General features: G+C 42.4%; 1 protein-coding gene across 1 annotated transcript in view; it reads left to right on the forward strand.

Moving 5' to 3' along the window:
• BTBD9 (BTB domain containing 9) overlaps positions 1-12,468 on the forward strand; it is a 357,812-nt gene that overhangs the window by 59,218 nt on the left and 286,126 nt on the right. Inside the window, exon 6 of the mRNA XM_084754013.1 lies at positions 2,371-2,490. Within this exon, the coding sequence (XP_084610139.1) occupies positions 2,371-2,490 (120 nt within the window). The remainder of the gene's footprint in view (positions 1-2,370; positions 2,491-12,468) is intronic.

A 12,468-nucleotide genomic window follows, 5' to 3' on the forward strand; every position in this document is an offset into this window, starting at 1 on the left:
CACCTGGCTTTAATTTCATGTTTCAGTTACTATATTTTAAACATTGTATTAGGCTTTGAAATGTCATCTAGCATCCTTCCATATAGGTGAACATTGTTATTTGATTCCTTGCATATTGGATATTATGAATACTTGTAAAATGTATCTCCTCCTATGGCTAAGGAAACTATCTTTTAGTATATAGTTAAGCATCCTTGGAAATAAAATCAAATTGTGAAAAAAACAGGCTGGGCTCCAGGCCATGAGGTGCACTCAGTTTCCTAGCAGCTTCAAGAGCACTTCTGTCCAGCAAATTCCATACTTCACTGGGACCTGTGATCGTTTGTGGTGGCAGAAGCACAGGACAGCGATGAGCAGGAGTCAATGGTCGCTAGTGCTGCTTACCTGTAGCCTAAGACCTAACCCAGCCTACTGTGCCCTTTTGGGGCTGGGCCTGTTGGTTCAGGGATGATAGTGTTGAGGCCCAAGAACAAAGAAGGGGGTGTCTTGTTGACACACTGCTGACCACTTTTGCTTTTATGGCCATTTAGCCATGTTTGAAGGAATTCATTTTAAAAGTGAGAGTCAGTGTTTGTCCATGCAGTGTGTCTGAGATCCCTAGGTGATTAGCTCTCTGTTTTGTTTTTATTAAGAATATATTTCAGGCTGGGCATGGTGGCACACACATTTAATCCTAGCACTTGGGAGGCAGAGGCCAGCGGATCTCTGTGAGTTTGAGGCCAGCCTGGTCTACAAAGTGAGTCCAGGACAGCCAAGGCTACACAGAGAGACCCTGTCTCAAAAAACAAAAGAAAAGAATATATTTCCTGGGCCTGGAGACATGGCTCAGTAGTTGAGATCACAGACTGCCCTTGACGAGGCTGGAGGTTGATTTCCAGCTCTCACATTGGGTGGCTCACAACCACCAGGAACTCTAGCTTCAGAAGCTTGGATGCTCTCTTCTGGCCTCTTTAAGCAGACACACACACACACACACACACACACACACACACTTATTCACTCTCTCTTTCAAAAATCTTTCTTAAAAAAGAATATATTTCCTGACATGTATCTTGGTTGATATTTGAAGCAATTGACAAAGAGGTTAGTGTTAATCATATTTCTTATTTCCAAGAGTCCCTGGTTAATAATAACAACGTAATAATATTTGTATTGTACTTTCATTACTTGCACTTCATCCTAAAGGCTTTATATGTATCATTCATCTAATTAATAATGTAGTTGGTATAAAGTGATGAAGGAAAAGGTTAGTGTGCCTGAACGTGAAGGCCGCTGCTTTTGTTTCCATGAGGTTAAATATTTATAGGCCACTTTGCTTTAGCATCCGTATCACACTCCCAGAAGACTTAGCTTCACCATGTTCCTTTTTCACAAACACTGCTAACGTTTGAAGCAAAGGTGAAAAATTCAAAATCTTAAGCCAAAAAGATTCTGATGTGTTGTAAAATTATATTCCACATTACTGATAACCCAGAAAGGTTCAATAAAAGGTTATAACCAGTTTGAGACCGAGAGATAAAATGAATGGGAGTTGAGGGGACAGCAGAAAATGAGGGGACGACACAAAATAAGCTGACCTTTTCTGGGCACAACCGTGGGTTGCAGGCTGACATTTATGATCACCTAAATCTTCCAAGATTGTTCCTGTTGATATTACAGTACGAGTAATAACTACATCTCAAATTTAAATTTGGCTCATGACAAGGAAATACAGAATTGTTCAGGATGGGACCAGCATGTAATGGTCCTGGGCAGCTGACTAGCGGAAGGCGATGGGCTATTTTCATTACCTCCAGGTTATTAGCTGGCAAGTTTCAAGTTGCATCCAAAAGAAACAAGCATTATCTTTCCACCCGTGTCGTTTATTTCCCAGCAGGCTGCTTTTAAGTGTGGTATGGCAGGAGGCAGGTAGCTGGGGATAAGCTAGCTTCTGTGGGGAACCATTCCACTTTGCTTTCCCCACTGAGAAGGGGGAAGCAGAGCACCTAGGTCAGTGGCCGGGAAGGAGGGAAGGTACTCACCTGCCTGTTTCTCTCTTCTCTGTCCCCTCTCTTTTCTCACTCCTGCAACTCTCCTCCTGTTTTTTTCTGTCTCTCCTTCCGTCCCTCTTGGCTTTATTAATCTGCTAATACGGTGTGGCCAAGGCAGTCTAGCAATGTGAAGAAAAGCAACCTTGCGTTTTGTTTTGATCTTAAGCAGTTCATCCTTTGATAAGGCCGACAGTCAAACTGTCATTGTTACCTGAGTTTGACAAATGTGACTCTGAAACAGAAAAGATAATTAGTGAATTCTATCTGTTGTCACCTTTTAATGTTTTACTTTGGTTTTCTATTGTCTCACTAGGCCCTATTTTTTCTTTTTACTTCACAGGTCTTACTCCTACTTTATTGAAGTGTCCATGGATGAACTCGATTGGATCAGGGTAATAGATCATTCACATTACCTGTGTCGGTCTTGGCAAAAGTTGTATTTTCCAGCTCGAGTCTGCAGGTAAGTCTCATTGTTAATCAATAATTTTTATCTTTATTTAAGGACATTGGAGAATGAGGAGACTGCTCTAAAAAACAAAAACACAAACAAACAAAAAACAAAGCAGAAAGCAAAACCTGAAACAAAAACCTGTAGAGGAAGTTAGCTACCTTAGCGTGTGGAATGCACTGTGGAACTGACCATGTTTTGTGCCACGTTTTCCTGTGGGAATGTGAAAACCCTGAAGAACCAGGCACTTGAGAGATAGACATGCCTGTGCACTCACTGCTGTCCACACAGAGAAAGCAGTTGTGCTTAAAGTGCTGTTTCCTTAGCACCCGGGAAGAGCATCCTGAAGGCTCCCGGTGCTGCCCAGAGCCAGCAGGAGCACTCTGGATGCTAGTGGACATGTTACACAGACACGGGCTTTCCTGAATCTGGGGGTGGCAGGTGCAGTTTGACCGAGCAGGTGTTGTAAGTGGGGTCAGGCTTAGCTGGTGGGCTTCATGTGCACACCCTTTCCCCAGCTCAGTAGCAGCTGATTTCTGTTGTTTGTCAGCCCCTAGGTAAGATTGTCTTAGAGAATATTGAAAGGTTACTGTTCTAATAGTTTATATTCTTCTTTAGGTAAAAATCCTGATCTAAACTTCCTATAGTTTTGCAAGACATATAAGGTAATGAATTTGAGAGCTGGAAAAGGTGGTTCCCTGAAAATTACGTAGATTTGTTCATTTTCCCACTGGACAGTGCCCTTTGATAATCTGCAGAGCAAGAGACTAAAGGCAGAAAGTGACCAGCTCATACAGGGAAGTGTGCTGAGAAGGGAAGAGAAGTAGTGGGTGGGAAGCAGGGAGAATGTGGAGCCAGCGCCTCTCCGTCACCTCACCTGCCTGCCCACATCGGTGTTATCCTCCCCGACTTCTAGTTATGACTGACATGGAGCACATGAGAATGTGCATGGCTTAGTCTCTTGGTCAGGAGTCACCTCTGTGAACTATAAGTAAACTCGGCACAAGAATTTCACAGAACCATTTAAGCCACTAGTGTAGTACAGAAATATTGCCTACATTTTATTACGGGTGTGGCTGGACGCAATATTGATACCTTGGGACCCTCATGTGTGAAATGAAGGAAATCAATTTTATCTGCCCAAAGAGGGACTAAAGTTCCTCAGGTCTGGCAGTTGCTCGCTTACCCTGAGGAGTTCTGAATGGATTAAAATAAGAAGGACAAGAAATTGAATGAAGCTTCCATATCAAAGCTGCCCCCAGAGACTTGGAGAATGAGAGGTCTGATATGGAGGAGGAGGAAGAAGAGGAGGAGGAGGGCAAGTCTGCCCTGACTCAGATTACAGTGGTTGCAGCAGATTAAAAACTAAGCAAGGGGAGGCGGGGCAGGAGAGATGGCTCAGCGGTTAAGAACGCCGTCTGCTCTTCCAGAGGTCCTGAGTTCGATTCCCAGCAACGACATGGTGGCTCACAGCCATCTATACTAGGACGTGATGCCCTCTTCTGGCCTGCAGATGTACATGCAGATAGAGAGCATATATGTATGTATGTATATATGTATGTATATGTATATATGTATATATGTATATATAAAATGAATAAATCTGAAAAGATAAGCAGCTTGTCGGCTAAGCATTTGACATGGCTGGAAGGACAGTGCATGTGTAATTTGAAGCAATAGGAACAGGACTCCTAGAACAAATTCTCATGACTCCAGCTGGGCTTGCTCTCCTCAGAATCTTCAGCCAGGCTCTCTAGCTTTTACAAAACATACTTCCCCTTGGGCAGTTAGTTACTCTTTGCTCTCCCCTCTCTTTTCCTCTCTTCATCTCTTCTTCCCTTCCCTTTCCTCCCTCCCTCCCATGTGGACTTGACTTTGCCAGAGTAGCTTTTTAAATAATTTGTGCTGCCACCTTTTGTTTTAGTACATATTTTAGTTGCTTTTCAGTTGCTGTGCCAAAGCACATGACCAAAGCAATTTACTGAAGAAAGAGTTTATTGGGGCTTATTGTTTCAAAGGGCGAGTTCCTGACAGTTGATGGTGAGAGCATGCAGCAGGCAGCCAGGCATGGTGCTCGAGGAGCAGTTGCTGAAAGTTTACAGCTTTTCACAAAAGCATGAGGCGCGTGTACGGGGCATGGTATGCAAAGCCCAGCCCCAATGACAAGCTTCTTTCAAGACTGCACCCCCTAATCTTTACTAAGCAGTCCCAACTGAGGACCAAACAGTTGGGTACATGGGCCTTTCTCATTCAGACCACCACAGGACTAAACATCTGAGCGAAGGTTGCGTGAGAGATGGTGGCAGTAACAGAAGTGTGTGGAGGTTGGGGAGGGCGCGAGGGGACCTTAGCATCCACATTAGTAAGAAAGCTTTAAAGATGATGGCCATTTAAACACATCTAAGTCATTTCTCCATAAATTCTGTTTCTTCGGTTAGGTTTTTGATCTAATAGTATTTTAAAATGAATCTAAGAATTAGACCTCACTGACTATTTCAAAGATACTTTGTTTTTTTCTTCATAATCATTTATTGACTGATTAAACAATGTTCTAAGTGAACTTCTTGCAGGCACTTTACTCTGCAAATTCTTCCCTTAGCATGTAAAGCTTTAGTTTTTCTTTATGTTAGTTAATTTGTGTAATTTGTGTATTTGTATGTAACCTTTGTTCTTTAGTCTTTTGTGTTTGTTTTTGTTTTGCCTCTGATAGTAAAATGACAAGCTCTGAGAGGCTCGGAGTCAGGATTCTAAATCTTAGTGCTGTTGCACAGTACTTAGTCCGGGACATTGTATGCAGCAGCTACTCTGTACACAGTTGGGTTTTGTGGTGTAAGGCACTGACTATAATGGTGAGAGATGAATTCACGTTGACACAAACATTCACCGTGTGATCTGAGCAGTGCGTTCATTAAGAGGGGTGAGTGGTGGCAAACTCCCTGAGTCCCTGAGGTGGCAAATAGCTCTGTACTTTCAGAGCTGGTTTTCTTTAGGAAACTGAAATTTGAGGTTCATATTAAAGGTTTTAAATGCTTTGTATGGATGGAAGATTTCATCTGTTACATTGAAAAAGGTGGTATTTTATAAATCAAGGCATGGGAGATTACCTACACCTCTTTCTGAGACTAGGCAAAAGTAAGTCAGCATTGTAGCTCAAAATTGAGCCTGTGGTGTAGAGGGAGCTTACCCTGACTGACCCTGCCTTCACCTGGCGTTCTTGCTTGTGGTAAATCTGAGCCTCTCTCAGCCTGGTACCCACCTGTAGAGAACAGGGGCAGCACTCCCTATGACTGACCAGTACTGAGCACGATGTCTGGTCCAAAGTAGAGACTCATGAATAGCAGCTGTGGGGGACTCTTTTTACTTGTTTGTTTTTGTCAACCTTTTGAGAATCTGAACTGTTTGATCTTTAGAGAAGATCACCGTCTTTGGCACAGTGGCTTTTATTAAAGATGGCTGCTGTGCCTTTTCTAACAATTGAGCCTTTTGAGTACTTTCCTGTACTGTCAGGTCACACATAGTACTCTTAAACATGCCCCCATCAGTATCTTAATAACTACTTACTTGCCCATCTTTGAATGTTTACAGGGGTTTTTGTATATTTTGATTCTGATAGAATATATAGCATAACATTGCCATTCCTATACCTTGTACAGTGTAATTCAGTCAGCCACAGTAGTGGATTATGTTTACTGTCAGCAAGGATAGTGCAGGCCTTCAAACCACAGTGATCATTTCAACTATGATGAATGGAGGGAAAAGAGTGTGTGTGTGTGTGTGTGTGTGTGTGTGAGAGAGAGAGAGGGGGGGGGAGAGGGAGAAGGAGAAGTGGGGGCAAAAGCTTAGACTAATACCATCTCCTTCCACCTTAACCCTTAGCTGATGATGATGAAAAGTTATTTGCAGTTTATCTATGTGTAATCTTTGCCCTCAGACCAAACCACACTGTGTTACTTATAAGAACTTTACATTGACACAGACATGTACCTGTGTGTCTGTGCATGTGGGTGCATGTTTTCTCTGTTGTATGCTATGTGATTTAATAGTAGGTTTTAGTGTTATAATGATGCTTTTTGCAAAATAGAATTTTACATTTTTAAAAAAGACAGCTCTGTCAGTGTTTGGAAAAGATTTCTAGTTTTATACCCTGTTTAGAAAAGTGTTCATCACTGGATGTGGTGGGGCACACCTTTAATCCTAGCACTCAGGCAGAGGCAGGTGGATTACTGTGAGTTCTACACCAGATTGCCTGGTCTACAAAGCCAGTCCAGGACAGCTAAGACTACACAGGGAAACCCTGTCTCAGAAAACAAATAAACAAAAAAGGTGCTCATCAATCCAGTGCTAAAGAATGCTGCATGTTTTCCTAATACTTAAAAGTTCTTTATAATCAAATGTTCATTCAGGCAGACGGGGTGGGTGGGGTAGGTTGGGACAGTTGACTTAGGATTGTTGATTTAACAACGATTGCTTCCCATCTGGCCACATTCTAGCATAGGCTTGACTCTTTAACAGTGATTTCCTTTGATTCCTGTTGACTGTTTGAATTACTGTTGTTTCCTTTCCCTCTTTATTCCTATTTTCTTAGAGTAAGAAATTATAATGTGTCAAGTATGTCACAGAGAAAGGAAGGGGTGTTGCAGAGGAGCATCTGCCAGTCTGTCTTTCTAATCTCAGGGGTTGCATTAGAGGCCTTCAGTGATGATAAACATCACACTAGAGGGGCTCTGGTTTTGCCCAGAACAGGGATTTAGGCATGCTTCACTAGCTCAGGAAAAAAAAATTCTCTTCATTCGTCATCCACCACTTACTCATTCAGCACGTAAGCACCTACTCCGTGCTGTCCATGGTACTTGGTCCTGAACTTGTAAGGCTGGTGGCTGTCAGGTTTCTACATTTTTCAACTGGAGCAGCATATACACTCAGTGTATAAGTAGAGCTCAGTGGGAGCAGGCATGCATTTTTAAGGTTGCCAGGGTGGTGTTCTAAGCTGAGATACTGGAAATGATATTATCTGATCTTTGCTCTGACATCCAGGCTTTCTTTGGTATATGGTGGCTGCTGTTCAGAGTGGCTGGTCTTCTGTAGGAAGCCTCATTAGATGTGTATTAAAACTGTACCGTTTGTTGGCATAAGGCACTTGAATCTCTTTTATTGCTACCATACATTGCGGTTCCCCTGTATCCCTGCTGTCATTAGCTGTAGTGTTTCTCCCACCCGTTCTCATTAGATTATAGTACCTTCACGGGGCTGTAGATCTAGGAGAGAGATACAACAGATGAGAAGAGAGGCGTTTCTATTTATGGAGGCATTCTCTCCCCGCTGGCTAGCAGTGTGTGGCTGCGTCTTTGTTCATCTTCTGCTCCCCCACCCCATCTCATCCACTAACTGGGCGCAGATCACATTTATTTGCTTTTCAAGGCAAACACTGGCATAACTGAGCAGTTCACCTGGAGGCCTTTCTTCCTAGTCAGTTATGCAAAATCCTTATTCTCTCCTGGGATCAGGAGACTCAACCATTTGGGAAATGCCCTATTTAGATGTAAAAGAAGAGGGAAGGGTTCCACTTTAAAGAGGTAGCTGATTTAGCAAACACTGTTTGAATTGTTCTCTCCATGTAACTTTGATGTCATTACTGAGCTAGCACAGAACAACCTGCATAGAGAGGAGCATTCTTTTTTCTAAGAATGCAAAGCAAAACATAGCCACATGGTGTCAGTAAATTATAACAATTTTACTTAGAGCAGAAGAGAATTTGAAATGATTTTTAAAATAAAACCGTATTTAAATATAAATTGTTCTGAAGTCTGTGGTTTGTGAAATACCACGTGAAACTATTTGAGTTGTTTGTCTCCTGCTGGTGGGAGGCATGTGCCCAGAGCCCGTGGATGTCCACTCTGTGCCAGCAAGCTCAGGAGTCATGGCTGCAAAGTAAAGGACGCACAGGCTTCTAACACAGTTATCCCCGCTCCTTACAAACCACGCGTTCAGACTTTCTTTTGGAACTTTGAAATAAAAGAGTAACAGATAGATTCACTGACTTTTTATGAGGAGTCAGAAAAACAGAAGGAAGGAGGAATGCCAATACAGGGAGAAAGATAGAGGGCTGGGGGAGGCTGGGAAGGGAGCAGCCTCATGTTTATTGAGCACTTGCCTTTGGACTAGGCACATTTTATTCCCCTGTGTGATTCTCACAGCAGCCTCATGGGAGGAAAAATGACCACATTTTGTATATATGAAGAACTTAAACATTGGGAAGTTGAGCAAAGGATCTGACTCTGTCATACACTGCTGCTACTTGGGGATGAGGTTGGGGCTAGTGCAGAAGACGCAGCTCTTGGCTACACAGACAGCATCGTGAGACCACCTCAACATGCGCAAGTCCTTGGGCTCAAGGTCCAGAATTAAAACAAAGAAAAAAAAATCCCTTCAAACCTAGATGAAACCTAGCAAAAGAAAAGGAATAGCTTCGCTCTGGTGCTACAGAACCAAGGAGCTGGAAGAAGCCCTTGCTGCCCTTTTGGGGAGCATTGTACCCCTGTGGGAAGAGCCGTTTCCAGTAATACTGCAGGAGGCTCACTGTTACTGCTATGAAGGCTGCTCTGCTGAGGTGGTCACAGGCACCCAGTGTACTAGCTCATGGTTGCTAATGAAGATGAGCAATTGGGGAAGTTTGCTTTTTAAAAATGCTCCAAAGAGCACTTGGCAATCCTTGTTCTAGGTATGCCTTGTCAGTTTGTCAATAGAGCTTTAACATTTTCTGTGCCTTGCTTCCTCCCAGGATCATTTTAGGCTTTTGTTATCATAGAGTGGGCCCTATGTTCTTATTTCCTGCCTTGTTTTCCTTCAGCTGTATTTAGAAACAAACAACATATATTATGAAATCTTTCCTTAAGATCTTTTCATATCTTGAGTTGTCTTTCTTTTTAAATTGAGAAATTATTTATTATTTTCACCTAGAATCCTCTTATTAGGGAAAAAACAAAACCAGCAAAAACCAAACAAAAAACCCCCAAGTACTGTGCTTTATTTTCAATAAGGACTTTGAGAAATGGCTATTTTGGTGTGTGTTATTCAATTGAGTTCAGGCCTTTTTGCCATATTTTGTTGGTTTAAAGGATAATAAGGATTTGAGCTCCCTTTGTGTACAGTGGAGGATGGAACATGAGAAAATAGATTAGGGTTGTCCTCTTCTTTTGCATTTTGTTTTGTAATTTTAGAGTGTGTCTTAATAAGCTCCTTGCCTGAAGAAGATGCTAATGACACTAATAACCTGTTGTTACCACAAATGCTAGTTGCTGAGTTTCATTATGGAGGCCAAGACTATAGTTTGTTCTGTTAGCAGTTGCTTCCCAAGCAGTCAGATCCAAGCAGAGATTCAGATGACACCTCCTGGATCAGTCATCAAATGTCCTTTTTTCACGATTTACTCCTTCTCAGTATGTATTTATTTTATTGATAAAGGATTCATCTGTTTAGACATTGATCTGACACCATTTGTAGGAGGTACCTTCGTCAGATACCAAGATGCAGTTGTTCCTCTCGAGACTCATGACGTAATGGAGATGGCAGTCTAAAAGTTGTGCTGCAGAGGTGGCTCATGGGTAAAGGTGCTTGGTGCCAAGTTTGGTGGCCTGGTTTGATCCTGAACTCCTACAAGTGCCCTCTGACCTTTGCACATGCACCATGACATGCATTTAGTACTTCCAATCAGTTAATAAATAGAAGAAATTAAAAATCGACAGAGTAAAATATGAAAGGTACAAGGCCATGGTGATAGGAGATCCTCCTGTGGGGAGGATTTGAGTTGAGTCTTAAAGACCAAGGGATCACACAGGAAAGCAAAGCGCAGGGAAGACATTCTCTGTAGGCACGGCGCTGAAGGCAGGCTGTGCACGCACTGCTCTCCTGTGTTTCCTTCCTGTTTTTCTAGTTTGGTCCCTAGTGCACACCCGTATTTCTACCGTTCTCTTCCAGCTCAGGAGACATATGTGAATGACAGTCTTTCTCTGTTCTCTTGCATTACTGTAGATACATAGACTTTTCTTGGTTTTATTTAAAGTTATGTTTTTAAACTCTAATTTCCATATAAAACTAAAGTATTCCCTATGAGGAGCTATAAACTGGGTTAATTGTCAGAGAATAGTAAAAAATTCCTGGGAACTGAACAAAGTCTCTTTTTTTGGAGCTAAGATTTGATCTGGTGGGTTTTTTTGTTTTTGTTTTTGTTTTTGTTTTTTTTTGTTTTAAGGGAAAAAAATCTTTTGTAAGCATGTCACTGTGGTATGTGCTCTGTGTGGGAATATGAACATGAATGTTCATATCTAAGACCTCCTTTTGTAATCTGCTCGCTCAGAATTTACTAATGACACTGAAGAAATCCAGAACCAGAAGGCACATTCTGAGCTATTGGGCATGGGACAGTGTATCTGTTGAGTAGATACAGAGCAGGAAGTGAAGGCAACGCTGCCCAGAGCGTTGGCCTCCTGAATGGTCACCAGGGCGCTCTGACATGGGAAACAGAGAGCAAAGATGAAGGAGCTGGGAGTAAGAACACACTGGGAAATGGAACTTCTGGGGAAGAGCTTCCAAGGCTGTCAGCCCCATGCCTGGGTAGATAAGAAAGTGGTATCGGTGCCGGCAGCTGTGCTTGGGAAGACGGGAAAGCCAGAAGGACTGCTAGGAAGCAAGCTTGGCTGCAGCTTTATTGTACACAACAGTCGCCTCTGATCCTGCTTGCTTTGGGGATAGTAATCTAGGGGGGCATGTTGTTGTTAGTAATTCTCTCAGCGGGGAGCTAGGCCTGTGTACATTCAGACGTCATCCACACTGCCTAGCTGTGATTGCTCTGACCTTTAATAGTTACAGCTTGAGTGGCCCAGTGTACCCATCAATTACAGAATATACCCTGTGCACTTGTCTAATTATTTTGTGGTTCCTGAGCCTTGCTTTACATTCCTGTAGGTATTACTCCACAGACACTTGATTCTCCTTAGCCCTCCTTGGATGCAGCTGCCTGAATAATAGCCTTTTCTGGAAAATACTCTTAACATTGCTGGTCCCCCAGTGTTAAAAGGAGATAGGAGGAAACAAGATTTTTAAATATTTCATCTTACAGAAATGTGTGTAAAGAGAACTATGCACACAAGTTCATGGTTAGTAAAGTGATGAGTGCTTTCTTGGTGGTCATTATAAATGATACACGTTCCCCAGTGCAGGGCGCTCTCTCTGGATGCAAGGTTAGCTCAGGGGAGAGCAAACTAGCAGTAACACCAGATTGCCTGTCGGCTGCCAGGAATTCCGGGCAGAGTGCCAGGCTTGGTTCACCTTCTGAAAATTCATCTCCCAGTATGAAAATAGAGGGCTCGGTCCCTGCAGGGAATGGCGGCAGCAGGAGCCACCTGGGTTTCCTTTAGCCCAAGTGCTGCAGAGCATGGTGGGGAGCTGGTCACTGTGGACTTGGTGTCTCTGACCTCATTCAAGATGGCAGAGGTTTCCTTAGCAGTGTTCCTTCATTATGCTTCAAATTATAATTTCATAAGTTAATAATTGTTCTTCCCAATAATGTGGGTCATATGTACACACAAATACATTCTGCCTGATGGGAAGCTATAGGTTTAATTTCAGAGAGTCATAGAAATTCTCTGCACATTATAAAGCTATTAGGAAGTAACAGCTGTTTTAGTTCATTTCACCCTGCAGAAGAAATGTGATGCAGACCAAAATGATCAGTAATTATGTATTTTGAAAGCTAAACCTCCAGTTAAAGAAAGAGCTCATTTTAACATTAGATACTGATTAAAAAAAATACAGTATGCAGTGTCAAAGTTAGTGTTATCTCCTGTCTAAGACTTTGAAAGCAAATCTGTACCAAGAAACAGTTGTCCTCTGAAATCTCCTTTGCATTACTCATTGTGACCATGGAGTTGCAAATCAACAGTGAGGAAAAGCTGCTTGATAGTTTTCTAGAGGAAAGAAATGAGAAGGGCTGTT

The sequence above is a fragment of the Acomys minous genome (assembly GCF_964271855.1).
Source record: "Acomys minous genome assembly, chromosome: 13".
In the NCBI taxonomy this organism is placed as follows: domain Eukaryota; kingdom Metazoa; phylum Chordata; class Mammalia; order Rodentia; family Muridae; genus Acomys; species Acomys minous.